At 38.8% G+C, this 23202-nt stretch overlaps 2 protein-coding genes across 2 annotated transcripts in view; both read right to left on the bottom strand.

Annotated features, from left to right (window-relative positions):
- The window catches only part of spg11 (SPG11 vesicle trafficking associated, spatacsin), a 121847-nt gene extending 99744 nt beyond the window's left edge, over window positions 1-22103 (bottom strand). The window contains exons 1-8 of the mRNA XM_048615764.1: window positions 22097-22103; window positions 18479-18677; window positions 17540-17680; window positions 15390-15832; window positions 12007-12152; window positions 5245-5380; window positions 2559-2714; window positions 396-439 (exon numbers count right to left, since the gene is read on the bottom strand). Coding sequence (XP_048471721.1) covers window positions 396-439; window positions 2559-2714; window positions 5245-5380; window positions 12007-12152; window positions 15390-15832; window positions 17540-17680; window positions 18479-18677; window positions 22097-22103 — 1272 coding nt within the window. The remainder of the gene's footprint in view (window positions 1-395; window positions 440-2558; window positions 2715-5244; window positions 5381-12006; window positions 12153-15389; window positions 15833-17539; window positions 17681-18478; window positions 18678-22096) is intronic.
- A 753-nt stretch (window positions 22104-22856) lies between these two features.
- The window catches only part of ciao2a (cytosolic iron-sulfur assembly component 2A), a 9258-nt gene continuing 8912 nt past the window's right edge, over window positions 22857-23202 (bottom strand). Inside the window, exon 4 of the mRNA XM_020518853.2 lies at window positions 22857-22874. Coding sequence (XP_020374442.2) covers window positions 22857-22874 — 18 coding nt within the window. The remainder of the gene's footprint in view (window positions 22875-23202) is intronic.

The raw sequence follows: 23202 nt of genomic DNA, 5'->3' as shown, positions 1-23202 counted from the left end.
AAAAGTTTTCTGATGAAGGGTCTAGGCCCGAAACGTCAGCCTTTCTGCTCCTATGATGCTGCTTGGCCTGCTGTGTTCATCCAGCTCTGCACCTTGTTGTCAATGGTTTGGAAGGTAGCTATCCTCACCACTACACCACCATCACTTCTCTACGCCCTGCACCAGCTGCATCAATAGCCATTCTAATTTCCAGCACCTGATCCATAGTCTTGCAGGCAGATTGCCACTTTTAAAAGTCATTAGAGAAAAAGATGCATTGAATATTAGCTATGTTCTGTGGAATGCAAGGGGATCTGATTCAAGATTAACTTGCGAGGGTAAAGCTGGTGAAGAAAACATTAGACTAAATACGAGAATAATTTACGTTCTTGATTGATAAAGTAGCAATTAAATACCTTCTGACTCAGGGGAAATAAAAGGAGGCACAAAGGCTGGGATTCTATAGATAAATAGAGACAAAAAAAGCATTTAGTGAATATAGGGGGTGACAGAAAAAACTATTAGAAACATAAAAGACACTGATCAAACGACTGCGACAGTGTTGATAGATGGTCTTAAAGAAATTATTCAGTTTTCAGAGACGGGAATGTGGTGGATACCAATTATAATTTCCATAATTAGTTTGATAAAGGTATTGGTGATTTGAGATACTTAAGAAGATCAAGGCATGATATTCAAAGAAACCTAACCACATAGAAAGAGCTAGTAGGAACTGCCGATGCTGGAGTCTGAGATAACAAGGTGTAGCTGGATGAATACAGCAGGCCAGGCAGCATAGAGAGAACAATGGCTAAGTGAAAGCATTAGAGTCAGAAAACAAAGTTGGCAGGATGAATGAATTTTGAATTACAATATACAATGTACCCCAAACATTGATATTGCAAACTGTCACTTTCTGTTTGTTAAATGACTTAAATGTAAACACAGAAGGATATTGATGTTTGCTGCTATTCAATTAAGGTGCATGATAAATGACAGACAGAAAAGGCCATTGAAATGTCAATCAAGTAGCCCTTTACCACAAATAAATGTTGGGAATAAACGATGGTGAAAACACATGCTAAAAGGAAAAGATTTTTAATATAACGATGGGGGAGGTAGTAGAACAGCACCAACTGCAAAACATTCAGCAATTCAACAGCTTTAAATCGAGAAAACCATCCCAAAGCACTTCACAGAACTGATGGTAAAATCTTAGATACCGAACACAAAAGGAGACATTAGAGAATGTAGTACAAGATAATGGATATGTAAAGGTTAAGCTAGGAGCCAAGGTGAAGCTTTTATCTCTATCACAGCCACTGCATGGAGTATTAGGCAGTTGGAAGCAGTTTAAGTTAGCTGGATTCTGGCAGGGTCTCCTGATGGGAGACACATGCGTCTTACCTCATCCTGATTAGTGATAGCGAACATGCCTAAAATAAAGCGAATTTTTACTGGCCACTTTCCATAGCTCTGATCTCTTAATAAAGTATGCAATTCTGACAATGACTTTCAATCTACAGTCCAGCTTATATATTGAACCAAATGGACATCAGAGCCATTGAAAGATGTACAGGGAAAATTCAGCAAAACAATGCAGGAAAGATAGATTAATAATGAAAAAATTAGCTTAAAAAACACAAGTTTTATTCACTGCAATACAGATGGTTATGGAGAGAATCTAACACAACTTGTAAGATTTTGAAAGGTTTCCTGTCATGATTCACAAAGACTATCTGCACTGTTGGCAATCAGTTACAAGGAATAGATATAGGATCATCTCACGAATGTCAAAAAGGAAGAAATTAGAATATTTACTGTTCATGTAGGACGTTATTAGACAAACAGTACTCTATGATAAACGAGTATTGAAGTAGAAACTTGCTGTCATTTTAAGGATATCAGGCATTTTGAGAAATAATAAAAAAGGATATGACGGGATAAAAAACAGGATTGCAAAATGAACACTTTACCATCAAAGCTTCCCACTATGCTGCAGCTTCTAGCTTTCTATGATTTACAGTTTCAATAAGCAATGAAACAAATATGAAAAAAGGCTACCTCTAAATCTCCTTCAGAATTTACAACATAAAACAGCTCTGGATAAGTCTAATAAATCTCAAACTTTACTGACACGAGGAGCCCTATAACCTTATGGTCATAATTCTGCTGCTCTAACATCTAGTCAAAATAAACTAGGTTTCAGTCAGGCTGCTTTCATTACATTTCCAATTCAGTTAATTATCTAGTAAAACAGTTAACATATTTCTTTTAAAAATTGCATTTTTTTCCCTTCTAATTTCTAGATATTTGTCTTCACCAATTGTTACCAGCTCCAAAAATGTGTCAACTTCTCTCTCAGGAGACAGTAGGAAATACAATGTCATGTAGTGGGAGGAAAAACACAAACAACTTTTAAAGAAAAAAAAAATGTTGAAATACCATCAGTCAAAAAAAAATCTCAAAATGGAAACATCATTTCTGTTATTTCCCCATCTGAACGGGTCATGGATAAAGAATAGCTGCACAAAGAAAAATCATTCAAAAGAATCCATAGCTTTATCAAGACGTCTCACCTACTGACTGGGTTAGAAGTTCTTGCATTTGTTTGTTGAGAAAAGCCAAAGTAAGGTTCAGAAGCTGTTCAGAGAACTGCTTGCCTTGCGGTTCGGAATCATTTGCCCTGATTGCCGAACATAGCAAATCTAGAGCTGGCTTAATTTCTTCAACATCTACATGAAGAGGGAAATGAACAAAGAAGAAACATTGTCACTGAACTTGTATCTTAACCATTACCAAGAAGCACAAAAAAAATGCTGCTACCTTGTGTGCTTCCATTTTGCAATACACTGTAAAACATAAGCATCAATTTCCAAAGGAATGGAAAAGGGAAGGGTGGGTTGATTTGGGGTGGACTTAGATGAATTAATAGCAGCTCAACCTCGGCTGATGCACTCTGTTAAAATCTGAGTCTGATGAATCTTTTACAGCTTTAATATAAAAATGATATCACAGTAAAGTGATACAAGCAATTTAATTTTAAGGGGATTAAATAAAGCCTTTGGAATTGAAGGTTGCAAAATTTTGTTCTCCCTCAGGCTGCTGGAGGGTTGAGTTTTGCTTGGGTACAGTTCCACAAGCTAACCAGAACCACATCGAAGTTAGCATTCTACACACGCGTGTCTAGACAGCGAGTGGCATGGCTTTTTGACCACAGATGAATCACAGCTGAGATCCAGCTTGTTTGTATCTGACAGTTACACAAATGCAATGAAGATGCCAACAGCATGTGGAAGCAGAAACTCTGCCTGACGTTTCCTCCACTGAAACTAAGGAACATGGGTCACCTCTACACAGCACTGTCCCAGCTGAGATCAGTTAGCTCTGTACACCTCACGAATCAAATCACGGCCTTTTGATCTCCAGGGCTTGATTGTTTTATGCTTAGCTATTTTGATAGCATGGACACCACAGCTGAGTGATAAAACAGAGCTTAAAGAAAAACTTTAAGAACTGGACCTTATGACTGAGTTTTTTTTTTGCCACATTTGTTACAGGACACAAGACTCAATGTTGAAGATTGTGCTGTGGAACAGCAGCTTACAGACAAGCCAAATTAGCTTCTATAAACAGAACTCCAGAGACTAGATTTGGAACACAGTAACAGAAGGAAGCCATTTAGCCTCTCGAGCCCATGGCATCACTTGAATAGATCACAGCTGACCTGCATCCTTCTTTCATCCAATTGATTCCCTAATTTTTTAATATTTGCAATTTTTAAATTTTCACGCAATTTTCATTCATGGGATGTGAACATCACAGATTGCATCAGTATTTATTCCCTAGTCAAACTGGCCCAGAGAAGGTGATGGTTAGCTGTCTTCTTGGGCTGCTGCAGTCCTTGGGGTGTAGACAGACCACTATGCACTTAGGAAGGCAGTTCCAGGATTTTGACCCAGCAAAATTGAAGGCGCCAATGAAAAACTTCTTGGATTTTTCAATTCTGAGACATTTATTTCTAAGGTTTTAAGGCAAAGAATATTTCTCAACATAATAACAATAGCCTAAATAGGACATGGTTAGGAATTCAATAAATAGAAATGGTACTCAGCACCATAGTATTTCCGAAAAAATAATTATTTTCTTGTTCAGGGCTCTAGCCCCAGTTTCCCAAAGAAAGCCATATAGGGATTGAATGACAATAGTGTCATCCAGGGAGTCTCACTATCATCATAAAACCATAGCATAAATAATTTTAAAAAACAGGGGAATAAATCTTTTGGTGGAGTTGTTGCTTTGTAATCATTTAAAATTATATTAAAAAGTTATAATCTGTATTTCTTTGCTGCAGACATCAAATTCCAGTCTCAAGTTAGGAGTGTAATGGATGTATCTATTTTCATGAACAAGTGCAGTACCAACAATATTGAAGGAGCTCAATACTATTCAGAAGAAAGCAACAGGCTTGATCTGAACCCCAAAATCCACCCTTTGCATTCACTCTCTCAATAACTGATACTTCACGGCTTCAGCCTAAGCCAGCTACAAGATGCAAGCAGAAACTTGCTTGGGCAGCTCTTTCCAAACTTGTGACTGCTACCATGTGGAAGGGAGAGGGAAGCAGGGTGCGTGGAAACACTTCCAAAGCACCCAACATTCTGGCTTGGAACTGAAGCACCGTTCCTTCTAGATACATTTTTTTCTATTTTAAAGGCATCAAGGGATATGGGTAGAAACCAGGATTATGGCATTGAGATGGGGATCAGCCACGATGATACTGAATAGCAGAGCAGGTTCAAAGGGCCAAAAGGCCAACTTCTGTTTCTAGTTTCTATGTTTCGTTGATGCTGAATCAACATTTGGCAACTTCTTGTGTTGTAGCACCTTGTATGTACCTATACTGGGAGGACTGCAGCTTTTTAAGAAGTTAGTTCATATCCATACTTCTTAGCCACAATTAAGGATAGGTAATAAATACCGGCCTTGCCAGCAATGTTCAAATCCCATGAATGGAAAAAAAACATGGCACCAGATAAATGTTGCACAATATCCTTGCTAAAATTTACCAAATCACCGGGTCTTAAGTAATATTGTGACTGCTTGAAAACAAAGTAACTAAGTAGCAGCCAACAAAACAAATAATTGTAAGGCTTGTTAAGTAACAGTGAAATCTTTTTTTTTTAATAAAAGTGACATCTCAAATAATTTTGTCCACACTAACTGAGCAAATCGAATTTTGACCTGAATATCCAAGTTGCTTACTTGTTAGTTGCACTGAAGGCATCATCGCAGCTGCAGAAGGTTCTTGCACCAAAATTGCTGCTGGAGCACAAAATAGTTTTTCTTTGCTCTTCAGGAAAAAATCGACCATATCCAGCTGCCTGTTCTCAATCCCTGCCTGCAAATTTAAAGTGTAACAAATATTTTTACAGGCCAAGTGATTGCCACCCACTAAATCAAGGTCAGCACATATGGGTTGGGGCCCTCCTGAAACAGGGTTGTGAGGCTTGTCATTATCTGATTGGTGACTCCCTCCTTTCATCTGTGTTCCTTGCCATCAATTGGTGATGCCGTACATTGATATTGCTATTGTTCCTCAAATTTCCAACCTCCAAATTTACCATCCTGCACTCTTACTTCCTACCTGGCTTTGAAAGGCTTGCCACACAGTTTTAATAATAATTCTTTCCTTGCTAGCGAAGCTAAGGAGCTTCTTGCCTCCATCAATTGTCCTCTGTATTGAAATACAGAACGTATAATACTTCCTGCCAAACTCTTCCATCACACCCATCAATCTTAAACATGAATGCCATTTGTCACACAGTGTCATTTATACTTCCACTTAACTTGACAGCTAATTAGATTTTCCCTCCTCATCTCTCCCCATTTCTAAGCCCATCTAAACAACAACATTCTGCTTCCCTTCTTCAATCCTATTTGCTTATGAAAGCTATTAAGCATGTTCACAGTGATCTAGGGACCTATTTTATATTTTTACTAAAATGATATAAACAGGTAGTGTAAAGCAGCTTCTTGGTCATTGTGCAGAATGTAACTATAGGCTGCTCCTCAGAGTATATTTCTAAAGGTAGATTTCCAAGGCTTTTAATTATTTGGGAAGTTTTATGGGTCTGCATCAAAAATGCTGTTCTCTTAAAATATGAACGAATGACAATGTGATTTACGTAACGAAGGACTGAATTTTATAATATTTTGGCCGCGTCAATTTCATCTGGTTTCCTTTTTTCTCCGAGCCATAGCAAGATTTCTTGCTTATATCATCTTGAACTCATCATTATCTACCCACCACGCCCCTCTGTTACCCCCGTCATTTGATGCTAGCCCCATTCTACCATCTTGGCATAGCCAAAAGTATTTGGCACTTGCTGAATATCTTGGGATAAACAAGCATCCATAGCACGTGTGCCATTTTTCAAAAGCCGTAGTGTAGCCAGACAAATGCTGGCATTCAATCACTCACTTCTCATGCAAGCTCAGAAGGTATAACACTTATCCATTCACCTCCTCCCTCCTCAGTGTCCAAGGCCCCAAAACTCACCTTCCAGATAAAGCAATGATTTACTTGTACTTCTTTCAATCTAGTTTACAATAGTCGTTGCTCACAATGCAATCTCCTTTACATTGGCAAGACTAAATGCAGTCCGGGTAACCACTTTGCAAGACATCTCCACTCCATCCATAGCAATGACCCTGACCTTCCTGTGACTTGGCATTTCAATAAACCACCTTGTTTCCATGCTAACATTTCTGGGTCTGTTGCTGTGTTCTAACACAACAATGCAAACTGAACAAACATTAACTCAATGTTCACTTAGGCAATTTACAGCCTCTAGGACTTCGTATTGACTTCCACAACTTCAGAGCATGACCTCTTTCTACCATTTTTCTTTTCTCCCCATCCACGTCTTGTTGATTTTGTTCTCAGCCAAGTGGATGCATTTTCTCCTTCATTTACACCCATTTTATCAATCGCTCTCTCCTTCAGCAACATTAACTTTCCCCTCTATCCCCTTACCTGGGCAGCCTCACAATCTATTTCATCCACTTCTCCTTCCCCTTCTGCCACACCAGTTTTCAGCTCCTCTCAATTCTGAGAAAGAGTTATATTGAAACGCTCACTTGCTTTTTTTTTGTCACAAGTGCTGCCAGACCTGCTAAGTTTCTCCTACACTTTATTGATAAACTACATGCCTTAGACTTGGAGGATGGCCATTTGCTTGTATCACACTCAGCACATTTGCCGCATTAAGTGGCTGGCATATGGAGGTGTGAGATTGATGCTGTAATGTATCATAAGGCAAGATGCCTGACCCCTTGGCTGAGGACTGCTGACCAGCAAGTCAAGCTGTCAGGCTGTGACCACGCTAAGGCACAAGACAAAGCAGGAATCATCTAGGGAACCTTCTCTGAATTGCCAAGAAAAAAATCCCTCCTTAAATAAATATATAGTACTTTACATGTGGTCTCATCAATGGCCTGCATGTTGTATTAAGACTGCCCTGCTTTTACGCTCCAAGGTTTCTTGATAGAGAAAGGTCAAAATTCCATTTGCTTTTCTCATTAGTTGCTACCTTTCTGCAATTGCTCTGCATTGCTGTATTCTCTCTCCATTTAAATACTTTCTTTTATTAGAATTAGAATTAGCTTTTATTGTCACATGTACTGGAGTTATACAGTCATAGAGTCAGAGTAATACAGCATGGAAACAAGCCCTTTGGCCCAAACAGGTCCTTGCTGACATGGTGCCCACTCAGCTAGTTCCAATTGCCCGCATTTGGCCTATATTCCTTGAAACCCTCATCATCCATGTACCTATCCAAATGTTGCTATTGTGCCTGCCTCAACCACTTTCTCTGGCAGCCCATTCCATATATGCACCACTCTGCATGAAGAAGTTGCCCTTCAGGTCCTTCTTAAATCTATCCTCTCTCACCTTAAACCCATACCCTCTAGTTTTCAATTCCCCATCCCGAGGAAAAAGACTTTATACACTCATCCTATCTATGCCCCTCATGATTTTACACACCTCAATAAGGTCACCTCTCATTCTCCTACGTTCCAAGGAATAAAGTCCTATCCTAGCCAACCTCTCCCTATAACTCAGGCCTACTTGTTCTGGCAACATACTCGTAAATCTTCTTTGCACACTTTCCAGTTTAACTATGTCTTTTCTATAATAGGATGGCCAAAACCGTATACAATACTCCTAGTGTGGCCTCCCCAATGACTTATACAACTGGAACATGACATCCCAACTCCTAAAATCAAGGCCTCAACCGATGAAGGTCAGCATGCCAAATGCCTTCTTCACCACTGTCTACCTGTGACACTGTTTTCAATGAATTATGTACTTGTACTCCTAGATCTCTCTGTTCTACAACACTCAAGACTTTACCATTTACTGTAGAAGTCCTACTTTGGTTTGACTTTCCAAAGTGCAACATCTCACACTTATCTGCATTGAATTGCTTTTGCCAATCCTCAGCCCACTTCCTCATCTGATCAAGATCTCTCTAATTTTTGATAACCTTCTTCACTATCAACGATACCTCCTAATTTTGTATCATCTGCAAACTTACTAATCATGCCTTGTACATTTGCATCCAGATCATTTATGTAAATAACAAATAACAAAAGGTCCCAACAGGTCACTCACATGAGTACAGTGTAAAGTTTACAAGCTGCCATTTATGGTACCATCTTAGGTACAAATGTATCTACTTCCTACCAAAGTGGATTGCATCACATTTTCCTTCCTTATAATCCATCTACCAAATGCTTTGTCCATTTATCTAATTTATCCACATCCCTTCAACAATACTGTGTACTCCTCACACACTCAGTCTGTGGCCTTCACTGTTTTTCAGGCACAATCTTCAGGCAGCTAAACATCACTCTGGAACTGCTCCAACTGTCTTTCCACTTTGAAAAGACATCTTAAAATACATTTTAAAGCCTTTGTCAACCACAGTTTAGCATTCATTTTTCAAACTGTACTTTAAAATTCTGTGAGGGTTTTTTGTAAAGCTAAGCTGTAAAATAAATTGCAAGTGTCCTTCATTAACTATCACACGAAAGATATTTTAGCCTTGAAGGGCTTACACTACAGTTGATGGGGAAACCAGAACAAGAAGAGCTGGGTATGTGGGATTTAAAAAAAAAAAAAAAAAAAAAAAAAATCACAATACTTCCTCACACAAAGTGTCATAGAAATCTGAAACACCATCTCCCAAAAGTCTGTGAATGGGTCCAAATATAATTAGGAAAAAGATTTAAAAGAATGACAGTTTTGACTGTCTGAAAAGCCTTTCTCTGATCAATGATTTAACATATCCATTAGTGTGTATGCAAGTAGAATAGAAGAATGACATGAAAACCTTGATACTGAATATTTGAAAAATTCACAAATTCAGAAAAGATTGGATTATATGAAAAGTGAAGACTCCATTTATTCTTAACTCCTGTGAAAAGCGTTTTACTTTTTTTTGCTTTCAAATTACCGTACATTACAATTTCAGAAGCATACAGGAAAACCAGTTTGTAAAATAGCTACCAACTAACTATGGGTGAATTTTCTATTGCAGCAAAACAATGATTAAGAGTAACCATGGAACATAAGTTAACCTGTCTCAGATGTGATAATGGTTAGTAAACAGCTACCTTTTCTAAGCCCAGTCAAACTTTCTAGTACTGCACAGAGATCTGTAATGAACAGCCTAATGGAGGTATGTTTACAAGTTTACCTCAGATTTCTTATTTTTGCAAGAAAATTAAAAAGGCACAAATAATTCAAAGATTTCAAAATTTCTCAAAAAAAAAAAAATCTGAGAAGGACTTGAATACAAGTTTTTTTTCCCCTTTGCAGTATTCCACAGAGGGTCATCGAAGGGACAGGATACGTTAAGGTACTGGAGCTTAAACATCGATAGCTCCTTTAAAATGACAAGTAACAGCAGTTGCACCCTTGATCCACATGACCTCATTACTCTTTCCATTCCCAAGAAATATAGCCTTCACAAATTCTGGTTTATTTTCCTCATAAACATAGTGAGGAGATCAAATTCCAAGAGTCTTGTTACTTGATATGAAAAATGACAAACCTATTGGTGTAAGCGATTTAATCATGTGTGCAAATTCTTCCACCTATAGCAAAAAGGAGAGATTTTATTGTTTTACTATGGTATCAGCATAGCAACAAGGCTATAAAGACATTCCCTCAGTAGCAGAATTGCATTATGGACCTGCACAGTGGAACTCAGTAACTCTTTGGCTTCGAAGCCAATCAGTGCAATGTTGTTCTTTCTGCTTCTGAAGAAAGCGGCTTCTGCAAAAGTTTCCAAGGACACGGTAGTGGCCTGTCTTCCCACCTATGAATATTCATTCCACCCAGACACTCTAGCTTCACAATCCAGCAGCTGAGTGTGCAACATGGGGACACAGTCGTACAATGTCAAATCTAGCAAGGTCAAATGTTACCATTTTAGTTTAAGAATCTGACTAAAGTTAGTTAGGAGGTTCTATTAACAGTTAAATGCATGAAATGTTAATGCAATGTTGTATTCTGACTACTACAAAAATACAATAGTACTGAAAGTAACTAAAAATCATGACTGCAGGAAGTCATGAATAAGGAGTTATCTCATCACATGCCAACAGTTCTAATCCGAGAAAGCAAAGGCAGACTAAAGGTCAGTAAAAACATCTTTCCAAAGTGTCTAGAGGCACCACTATAAATCAAATGAGTTCCTTTGAATATAGGAGAATTTTACCAAATCAAACGCATTAATGCTACCACAGCTCTGTTGAATATTTTTTAGAGTTCATCATGACTTCATTTTTTTGGCTCAGTTACAACGTATTCTAAAATGCCCAGACATCAAGAGGTCAGAGCTTCTACCCTTAAAAAAACCTCTTATAATCAAGGTGCCACAAATGACAACTCCCAGATGACGAGTTTTGATCAAAAGGCAGAACTGTTCAAGAGGAATGCATGTAATTAGTTTTGTGCAAATCTACTGCAAAGTAAAATATCATCACGTCACTCAACACGTTTCATGGAAATCCAGAAAAGAATTAATAGAAAAGTGATTAAGCAGTGGTTGCAGATGTGACTGGTTAACAAAATGCTCAATTATCTTTCATAATGTGGTAAGAATTCCATAAATCCTTTCAAAAGAAGAAACTTCAAGCAACATCAAGGGAGAGGGATTTCTCTGTGCAGCAACATCATAAAAGCTGTCAAAAAGAAAAATTATGAGTCTGCTGTAAATGACAGGCAGAGAAAATCTTCCTCTGATCATTGGTAACTCTCTCTCATCTTACAGTCAGGGTGTTAGGCTGTTTCTATATTCATTTACTCAGCAGGGACCAACCATAATCAGAAAGGGTTTTGAAAGTAAGGTATTCTGTTAATAACTTTTTGGCAGGCAGAAGTACAAGGTTTTCCTCAAGGTAGACCTCTGAACAGAGTGCCCTTTGTAAATCGGAGCACATTCAAAATTTTGCTGTCAGCATACTAACTTACAACCAAGTTCTCTTCACCCATCACCTCCATGCACACTGACCCCACATCAACAATGCTTTGATTTTACAATTCTCATCCTGTTTTTCACATTCTTCTTAGGCATTGCCCTTTCCTATCACTCTAACCTCAAGTTTCATTACCATCCAAGTTGCTTGTCCGTGCAGCTTCAGTTTTCTTTACTCCACTTTGACAGCTGTGCTTTTTGCTACCTGCCTACTCACTAAATCCTCCAAATTATGTCTTTAAGATGCTCTTGTTCCAACATCTCCTTATGTGATTCAATGTTAAAATTTTGTTTGATAACACTCCCATGAAGTACCTCGAGATTTTTCATGTTTTATCATGCATAAATGCATAATTTTGTTGGATTAATACTCCAAACAATATTCAAAACAGTACACTGAAATTTAGCAAACAAAATTTAAAGTTAAGCTTTTTAAACTTGTCAAAATGACCCTTTTGTCTCCCCAGTCTCTTACCTCTAACGCATGGATGGGAATTGAACATCGATTCCAATGATTGAGATGGCACAACGAGTCAACAATGCCTGCCTTCCCATAAATCATTAAACGATTCAATAGATCTTCTTGTGAGAAAGCAAACACCACCATGGTAAGGCCAGCATCTGAACAATGTAAGTTAGAAACAGGAAAACAAGCGCTAAATCACAACATTAAAAATTCAAGCTTTTAACTTTTAAGCCATTTGTGCTAATTCTTACCATTCATTAGTCAAATAGAAAATTTACCAAACTTCCTAAATGATTTGGTTGGCAAACACATTACATTGTATGAAACCCAAGAGATCAAAATCAGCCCAGATTCAATTTACTCTGCATCAACTGATCTCAATGACTGAGACACCAGCAAGGTACTTAACCTTAGGACCAAACACTGGGTGCACCAGCCACAATCTCCGCTCCCTATTGCTGTTCTGCTACAAGTGTGCATGCGTATAATTGAGGCAAAGATCTGACTAAAGACCCTGATATTAAAAATGGTTACTTGGGCTGGCAGTGTCCATGGAGTCATAACCCTGTTAATCAGCAATCCAGCACTGGTCAACTGAAAGAAAAATCAAAGTCAAATTCACAAAATTCGGCATTCAAAACCCACATGGTTGTTGAAGTAGAATTATCATTACAAACTGGTGTTAATCTCAAATGTACTTCTTTCCTTGTTGGAGTGGGATTAGTATCTCTCTACTGGAATAAAAACACTGCAACATTGTCCCACACACAAATTTAGCAGACAAATATGTTTAATATGAAGTCTTTAAATAAAACAATTATTTACAGTTGAAATAATATATTTTGAAATGATACACATTACTAGTCCCAGAATGCTGCTCCTATTAATTAGAGGATTACTAAGTAACCACATTAATCTTCTAAGCAAACAATCCGGGCTCTATGCTTAAAGTTATGAACACTGCCTCATATTTACTCTATCATTTATTTTAATTAACTTAAACCAGATCTACTCAGATTTGTATTTCAACAATGGGGAGCTGGAGGTGTAGCGGTAACATCACCGACCTGCAATCCACACTGCTGGGCTAGTGTTTGGGTACATGGGTTCAAATCCCATTCGAGTGGGATAAAATATGGAATTAAAAACTAGTCTGAATGTCAGTGACCCAGTGTATCAGTAAAATCCATCTGGTTCTCACTTACGAAAGGAGGTCTGCCATCTTTACTGGGTCAGACCCTCCTGCAACTCCAGATTCACAGTAATGTCATAGACACAGTCAGAGTCTTACAGCACAGCATGTGGTTGACTGCTAACTGCCTTCTGAAATGGCCTAGGAAACCACTCAATTCAAGGGGTAAATTACAGGCAACAAATCCTGGCCTTGCCTATGACGCCCACATCACAAAATAAAGAAAGGAAGGTGATATTCAGTTTAATAATAAAAGTATATTTCTGGAGATCCACATCTTAAATCAACTTTTTCTCGTTGAACTTTCTGCCATTACAGAGGACAGAAGAACAAATTGGCATTGGTCTTTTGGGAAAGGCATCAGCATGTTAAAGGCAGCATCATGAGGAACAGTAGTAACAATATTTTACACTTACAAAGCATTTTACATTTATAAAAAGATATCTCCAAGTGTTTTACAATAAGGAAAAGGATATTGTCACTACTAAACACACGGAGAAAACAAACCCTTATGTCTACAAATGGTTTCTGGTACAAGTGAACAGCTCTAGTAGCACCCTCATTGCTAGATCAGAAAGCTAGAGGTCCATATTAGAGACTTGAAAGGACATAAGGAGAACCTAAGTGCAAAATCCAAACTGACTTCATTTACCAAGACATAGAGATGTTTGCTGTGCTCATGTTCTTCCCTTTTCCTTTGACCCCCACAAACATGTCCCCCGCGGGAAAAACACTGTGGCAATTAGTCACTGAATAGATTCACAAGAAATTGCCAATGTTCTTTAAATACAAGAACAGCTTAAAAAAATGCTATACAGGAAGATGTTAACATAAACAGCAAAAACAAATATTTAACCTATTTCCCAGCAATATTGTTTACAGACTCAGTTCCACTGAATTAAAACTTCCATCTTAACTCTTCTTGCTCAGATATCTAGAGATATCTTTCCAGTTGAGGCCTAGAGTCTACTTTCCAGTCCTGACAACCTAGAATTCTTCTCAATACTTACAACCTCAAAGCTTTGAAACATTTCTCCCAACTTGAAGATTTCGACTGAGTAAAGCTCTCAGTCTGGAAATCTGCAAAAACTAAGCTGCTTTTCTGCTGCCATGAAACTGTTCATCTCAACTGAAAAACGATTCTAGCCTCTGACCATTCAAGCATTCAGGAATTATCACCCCAAGTAAATGATTGAGGTATTCAAGTTAAATCAGATCCTTTCTTGTAATTGACGTCTTGAGCTCATAGTTCCAAATGACTTCTAAACTCTTAAAACCAAAATTTAAATTCCTAAATGACAACATAAATTATAAACCTTTATCAGAATATAAAATAAATTTATTCTTGTTATGAACTATTCTGACCCTTGCATAAGCACCCAAACTTTGGGATCACAGTGAATGTTGAAATGCAAAATATTCAGTTCCAGAATTCAACAGTGATCTTTTATGCAGTGGTTTCCAGCAATGAAGGGGTTACATTAAAGTGTCCTTCAGTTAACATGTTAAATGGAAATTTAGCTGACTGCCCATATAGTCCAGGATATCATTAAAACTGTTCACAGCTGAGAATTCTCTGGGGATTTTAACCAGTATCCCCGCAGCTCCCACCCTCATCCCTTCAGCAAACATGTCCAAAAACAAAATGCCTAAATCTTATTCATAGTTTCCAACAGGATATTGCTGGCAAAGAATAGTAGGTATGGTTTGTTGAAGTAATTTGAGTCATCCAGCTTGCAAACAGACTCTTCGGTCCAACCAGTCCACGCCAACCATGTTCCCAAACTAAACTTGTCCCATCTGCCTGTGCTTGGCCCACATCCTTCCAAACCTTTCCTATTCACGAACTTATCCAAATATCATTTAAACATTGCAACTTTCTCTGGCAGTTCATTCCGCAAACCACTCACTGCGTCAAAAAAGTTGCCATGTCCTTTTTAAATGTTTCTCCTCTCACCTTAAAAACATGCCCCCTCGTCTTGAACTCCCCCACCCTAGGGAAAGGGCCCTTGTCATTCACCTTATCTGTGCTCCTCATGATTTTAGAAACCTCAATAAACGTTACCCTTCAACCTCCAATGCTCCAGTGAAACAGTCCCAGCTTTTAGAGTTTATATCCCAAACACGCCATTCCCGGCAACCAGATTGTGTTTCCAACAGATGTGATAAAGATACTGCACAAATAATTTTTATAGTGTACCTGTGAGAAACAGGGATAATTCATCGTTCCCATCGCCTTCCACCGGCAAGGATCGGCCACTGATATGATGATATTTCACCTCTTGTTTCTCCAAGTCCCAGTAGGCAACAGTCACTGCTCCCGAGTCAGGTGCAACGAGAGTGAATAAAACACTGAATTCAGAAACAGACACTGTCTGAATGCTCATGGATTCCTTCAGCCCCCGAAGCTGCACCATCCCGCTCAACTTATCAGCTCTGTTGTTCAGCTCCTCTTCCTGGGCAAAGTTTTTACTAACATCATCGTAAGGCACTACAGAGGATGTACAGGAATTAACATTGCAGGTTGCATCATGAGAATTCTGGCTGGACAGGTGGTGATACCAGGGAGACCATTGCAGGAATCTTTCTGCCGATGATACTTTAGTCCGGTTGTAGAAAGTTCTCAAGCGGGCTTTCCAAGACCTTTAATATGCATATGAAACCATTTATATTATAAAACAGAATAATCGTGTAAATGCACACTCTAAGATGATAATCAACATAACTAGCCTCTGAGTTAGAAAAAACAGCATGGCCTCACACTCAGATTCTCTTCTGTTGCTATGTCTGAAAAGGCACAAAATAAACGTAGATCTTTCTTCCTTTAGACCCAACCATTTCTCATCCTCTCATTTTTCCATCAAGACACACCTCCTTGAGGATGCTTTGATCACTTCACTAATTTGTCTTTTGACTCAATATCTACATTTTCTTGCATTGTTGAAGGAAGTGGAGACACTTTCTTCTTTAAAAGGAGCCGTTAAATGCAATTCATTGCATTGAAGTCAAACTTTTCCCTTTAAAACAAGTCCATGTGTTCTCGTCTGTAATGAATTTAATCCCTTGAATCCTTATCAGGTACCTCCACTTTTCATCTTCCCATCTTGAGAAGACCCTGAAAAGCCATTTGTGAAAGGAATGTTTGAGGAGGTTACATTAAATGCAAACCTGGAGGAGAGTATGATACTCCTCCAAACGTTGGGGTGATGAGTATTTCTGTACCCATGACCCTGGCAGCCAATGTTATTAGCCGATTGGTCACACTATGTGAATTTATAAGGACTCAAATTAGAGATGCCATTCATGTAGCACTTGATTTTTTCCAATTGATGCTATGCTACTGTCTGTCACAGAATTTAAGCTAGTTTGAAACTGCCAAAATCCACAAAGAAATGTGGCAGAACATTCTGTAATATGTACAGAATAAGCTTTCAAGCAATTTACCGAGTCAGAACTACTTAACACTATGAAATATAGATGCAGGCAGCCTTTTGGAAAGAGGCAAATTTTTTTCACTGCTTTATCAAAGCATATACATATGGGACTGTGCGTCGCATGCTGGCCTATGGAACTAGGGCTCTAGTCAATGGAAGGATTTCAGTTTTGTTGCCTCCTCCATCAAGTTCCTGTGCCAGAAGAAAAGCCAACCAAAACCCAATTTCGATCAAACTTCCAGTTGTATGGATTCCTTGCATTGCATTCCCCACAATGCTGCCAGTTTTTAGCAATCTTCCACAAGCCAGACAAATATGGGAAATTGGAAGATTACGCTGGCGTTGATTATGATACATTTCAGAAAATGTTGAGGCAGAGTAGAGATAGCTTTACTTTTTGTCCACAGTGCACCTCATTGAGCGAGAGTACAAAATATACATTATATATACATACACCAAAATATGCATATTTTGATTCAAGATTAGAAAATATGTTCTGTATAATCCAGCTCAAGGATCATTAAACAAAAATACTAAACACTTAAGCTATTTGCAATTATGTAATATAGAATTAAAGTACACAAAGAGGCCACTTAGCTCACCATGTCTTTTGTTAAAAACAGCTACAAAATCAGTCCCACTTTCAAGCTCTTTCCACATAGCTCTGCAAAGTTCTCCTGTACAAGCATTTATCCAATTCTCTTTTCAAAGCTACTATTGAATCTATTTCCATCATCCTTCAATAACCATATTCCACATCATAATACGCTATGCAAAATAAATTGAATTCTCTTGCATTTTTGTATATTGTCTTAATTTAAGATTTCATAAAAATGGAATACACAATTCATAGAAGGTAAAAGCAAATGCATTTAACTGTCATTTATGAAAACAACTGTATTCCTCCTACACTTACCTATCCATTTGAAATGACAGGTTGAGCTGTTTACTGCTATATACCGAACTGGCAAGGTCATCTTCATCAATGCCAGCAGGTGCTTTCAAAGGTGCATTATCAGAAGCATTTTGTAGACACTCCAAGTTCTCAGGGTGTTTTCTGCAATAGCAACAATAATCTGAATTTAATGTACCTTATCAATTCTAATTCCCACTGAAAGTTCATAAAACAAATGTCAAAGCTGTCTTTTGAAAACACTGACTAGCAGATCCTCCTTGATGCTGCGCGCAAATTATTTGACATCTAGTTTCACAATTATCATGAATTAGTCCACTACTGTGCAGGTGGCTCGTTTTGGATTTTAGACAGGTGGGTGGAAGATTCCAAGTAGATTCCATGCTCTTCCAGGAAAGACAAGGAATCAACTAGTTGAGATGACCCACTGCTATATGTCTCACCTCAAGAATAGCCACAGCAAATGGCTCTAACACTCTGCAAGCAGAGTTAGTGTATACAATAAAACATATGGGCAAGACATTTCTCCATAATGCTGAAAATTTTGAATGTGGAACATAATATTTATGGGAACATAATGTAGATTTTAAAATTTAAAATATTGAGGTAAGGCACCATTTCATTCCAAATCTATTATTGCAGCTATCACAAGTATAATCTGAAGAACTCCAGCAAAGCCAACACTTAATATTTCAAAAATATTGTTCCAGGACAGGGGGTAAGCAGCAGATAGCATTTGCTATAGGATGCTATTAACCCAGAGTCAGAGGAAACTGGTGTTCATTCTGTCAGGTCTAGAACCTTTGTTGGGGAAGAGATGACATTTTGGGGTATGCCTTCTCATAAATTTCCCCAAGTCCTACACTATTTAACCAACTCATTCAACCTCAAAGTCTGATTATTTCTGCCTTTTTATGTAAAAACATTAAAAAAGAGATTTACCTGAAAAAATTACTCAAGTTGACACAAACAGCAAAATTAACATAGTTCACAGCCACAGCAATGTGCAAATCATGTGATAACCAGAGTCTGTTCAGGCAGGACAGATTACAGACATCATTCGCCTCTTCGGTTTCTCCAGTCTGGCAAAGGGCAAGATTAACACTGCCACGCTGTTTACCATCAACAGTATCATAGATATCTTAAAAATCATTATTTAAGGAAAGCTACCGCAAAGATTTGTGATCCAATGATGGCTGTACAGTCAGAAAGTAATTTCAAATTTGCTGCACAGGGAACCAGAAGGCCATGCACAAGCTGTGGTCCTTTAAATGTGCACAAACAGAGTCATGCAGCAACCTTTAAGAGATCACACAGTGCAACAAATAAATCACAATAGCATAGGATTACAGTTTAGGTAATCAAATAGTGAATTCAAATCCAACCACAGCAAGCTGTGAAATAAAATGTAATAATTCTGGTAACTTGAGGGGCAGCACAGAAAATTTACTACGAAAGTCACTGTTCCCCAAGACAGAGTCTGCAAACCTGGTGTGGTTTGGCTGACATGTGGCTCCACTTGTACATAATGCGATTTAACTTTATAGTTATGGGATTGGCCTAGCAAGTAACTTAGTTGTCAGAACTATAAAAGTGACATTCGCCAGGGTGTCCCACATCCACAAAACAAATTAAAAACACCCACTTTGCTCAATTTACTGCATTAGCAACATCATGGACTTCATACAATCCTAGACTATTTATTAATTTTAATAGTTATTTTTTAAAGTAGGTTTTGAACAATGTGATTGAGTTCAAACATTTTTTTCTGGTTGCAAAAGACCCATTATTTCAAGACCCCACACCCTCAACCGCATAAACAAATGATGTTCCAATAAAAAACCTGATCAAAAACACAAAAAAGCAAATTATGGTTTCTGATTGGCAAGAACAAAAATAAATAAAACAATACTGCATCTACACGTTTATTGCTCACCTTCTACCACAAATCTATTCTTTGTGATGCTGTTCACTTCGACCCCACTTAATAACTTACTAACCACAAAGGTGTGTTAGAAATACAGTTTAAAAGAGTGTGCTGTTTTGGGGCTGTCTTTAAATTAGAGTAAAATGGAGGAATAAAGGTGCCTCATGATCCACATGACAACAAGCTTAGGTGGCTTGGTTGATAAAAGCTGAAGAGGGTCACACGCTGGTTTTCTGTGAAGACGCAAGATGTTCAAACCTGCAAACAATGACAAGAACATCTGTGCTAATTGTGATTGGATTATTAATCTCTAAGCGTTAGGAATAAAAAAAACTACAAATGCTGAAAATTTGAAATAAAACAATTAATGCTGGAGAAACACTAGTCTGGCAGCATCTATGGAGAAAAATGAGAGCTAATATTTTGAGTCCAAAGTGACTCCCTGTCAAAACTAAATATCAAGTGTTAGGAAGAAATATCAGGTTTTATAAACTTCTATATACTCTAAGGTTTTAGAGTAGATTTGTAGCTTGGGTTGTGGATGTTGTGGTTGGTTGGTTTGCTGAGCCGGTTCGTTGTTGTTCCGCAGACGTTTCATTAACCTGCTGGGTAATATCATCAGTGCAGCCTCCGATGAAGCACCGTTTTGTTTTCCCGCCTGGTATTTAAACTCTGGAGTCCGTTGAGCTGGATTACTTCACTTCCAGTTTTCCTTCGCAATGGAGTGTATATGGGGTCGAGTTCTATGCGTTTGTTGATGGCTTTCTTCGTGGAATATTAGGCTTCTAGGAACTCCCGTGCTGGTCGCTGCTTTGCTTGTCCCAATCGAATTGGTGGTTCTCCTTATCCATGTTGATAGAGATGAGTGAGTATCGGCTAGCGAGAACACGTACCAGCAAGTACAGACAGACCAGACACCGCAACTAGGCAACAAAATCCTCAACACGCTAAAAAGCCTCAAACAGACCAGACAGATCAACAAAACAGACTTAAGAATGAAACCCAAAGGAACCAACACACCCCGATTCTTTGGCCTCCCAAAAGTACACAAACCGGAAGTACCCCTCAGACCCATAGTCTCCCTACCAGGCATGCCATCACACAGATTAGCCAAGGAGCTACAAAGAAGACTCAGGCACCTAGTCAACAAGTCACCCCACTCTATCCACTCAGCCCGAGAATTCCCCAATTCCAAAGACATAAGGATAGATGACGATGAGACCATGGTATCGTTTGATGTCATTGCCCTATTCACATCAATAGACATACCACTAGCAAGGGAAACAATGACAGCACTAATAAAACAAGAACAAGACCCCAGTGAAACCATCTCCACAGACAACATGCTGAAGCTACTGGACCTATGCCTCACTACCCACTTCACTTTCAACAGCCAAACATACAAACAGATCAACGGGACACCCATGGGATCACCTATCTCCGGACTAATAGCCGAGGCGGTGATGCAAAGACTGGAAAGTACGGCCCTTCCGCTAATCCAACCAAAACTATGGATACGCTACGTAGACAACATCTTTGACATCATTAAAGTGGACCAAACTAGAGGAGACACAAACTAATAAACAACACCCTCACTGGAATAAGATTCACCAGCGAGAAGAACAAACAGCTCCCATTCCTGGACGTCATGGTAGAGCGCAGGACAAATGGGGAATTCCTAACGAAGGTACACAGCAAAGCCACACACACTGACCAAGTACTGAACTTCAACAGTAACCATCCTAACACACACAAACTAGCTGTGTGCGAACATTATTTAAACGGGCAACAACACACTGCAGCAGCACAGAACTACGCCGAGAAGAAGAAGAGTATCTTCTAGGTGTTCAAGGACAATGGATACCCGAAAAACTGGGTCAGAAGAGGCCTACTAAACAAACGACACCAGGAGGATACCCACACGCCCCGACACTCTTCACGCTACCTTACATCAGGAAGGCATCAGAACTAACCACAAGACTCCTACAACCACTGGGCATCAGAATAGCACACAAACCCTCATCATCCAGACGACAACTGCTCAGCCAAACCAAAGACCCACTACCCACCATGGACAGGACCAATGTTATATACAAGATCCCCTGCAGAGGCTGTGACAAACACTACATCAGACAAACTGGAAGGAAATTAACACGAGTAGACGAACATTAACTGGCTACAAAAGGACATGTCCAATACTCACTCATCTCTATCCATGTGGATAAGGAGAGCCACCAATTCGATTGGGACAACACCAAGATCCTGGGACAAGCAAAGCAGAGACAGGCACGGGAGTTCCTAGAAGCCTGATACTCCACGAAGAAAGCCATCTACAAACACATAGAACTCCACCCCACATAAACTCCATTGCGAAGGAAAACCCGAAGTGAGGTAATCCAGCTCAACGGACTCCAGAGATTAAATACCAGGCGGGAAAACAAAACTTCATTGGAGGCCGCACTGACGATGTTACCCAGCAGGGTAATGAAACGCCTGCGGAACAACGAACCAGCTCGGCGAGCCAACCAACCACAACTTCTATATACTATTTAATACTAAAACAGGATGGATTTGGGAGACTAAAGGATAGCTACTTGGCATTTCTACTTGGATTCAAGGTCAATGTGACTCACCTGCCATGGGAGATGGATTTTAGGAAGGAGAGATCAATAAAAAAACCATTATGATGTTAGGTTATAGGTTTCTTAAGAAAGCTCTGAACCACCAAGATAGATCAGTTTGTCAGAATCCAAGAAAGAGAGATCAAGGAGACATATGGATAGTCAGTTCTGCTCCTGAAATGGAGAAATTCCTGACTACTCATTGCTGGTGGGTGCTCACACATTTGTGGAGGTCAAGGTTTAAATTCTCATGACAAGCCTGGAAGATACCCTGGAGATTCGTCCTTCCACCCAAAGTAATTCTCATCAAGGAAGTCAGTTCAGGATTAGAAGTTACTCAGGTGGGAAATGAAAAAATGTGGCAGGCCATTGGGAAGGAAGGTTAACTTTGGACTGGTTCCAGGAGAAGGTGAAGTGTCTACTTAAGAGAAAAAGTATAACCATGGCAGTCATTTTAAAATTAAATGGGAGGGTCATTTCTGTATCTTTGAGAACAAGTTAGCTACTGGACAGTGTTCCTTTTACTATGTTGCATTAAGATTTAAATTACATTGACTGGAAGGCTTGCATAGTCACTGGAAATTCAAATATCTTTTTACAAGTTATCAGTCTCTAAGATGACCGCATTTCAAAATGTACTTTTCAGATCTACAGTCTCCAATTAACAAACATTAAATCAATGTTTTGGTGTGGAGAAACTATTGCTGTACTGGAATGAAGGGGCAGGAAGATGAAGCAAAGTTCTGCTGGACAAAGGTGAATAATGTGAAAACTACATCCTCATGTTGCCCTATAGCAGTAAAGGAAAATAAAACTGAATGAGACATTAACTTCTGAAAGTGATTATTGATTTTCAGAAGCAATAAAGGCACGTGTTTTTGAAGATTAGTTTGTGTAATAATAAGTGGAGCATTGCGTGGTGGGGGATCTATTGGCAGATAACTTGCAGCAATCTTATAGCATCCACCATCCAGACTCCCTTCAGTAAAATCTATCACAGCTTTAATTTTAAAATATAGATTGTTTTGGAAACATATTCACTCCTGAAGGGGAAAAACATGGGAATTGCTGAGACTCACCATGAAAGGAATCTGTAAGTCATATTCATATGAATCATT

The sequence above is a fragment of the Rhincodon typus genome, chromosome 33 (assembly GCF_021869965.1).
Source record: "Rhincodon typus isolate 14 chromosome 33, sRhiTyp1.1, whole genome shotgun sequence".
NCBI classification, from domain to species: Eukaryota; Metazoa; Chordata; class Chondrichthyes; order Orectolobiformes; family Rhincodontidae; genus Rhincodon; species Rhincodon typus.
The sequence above is the reverse complement of the archived record's forward strand: the minus strand, read 5'-3'. Positions and strand labels throughout refer to the sequence as shown.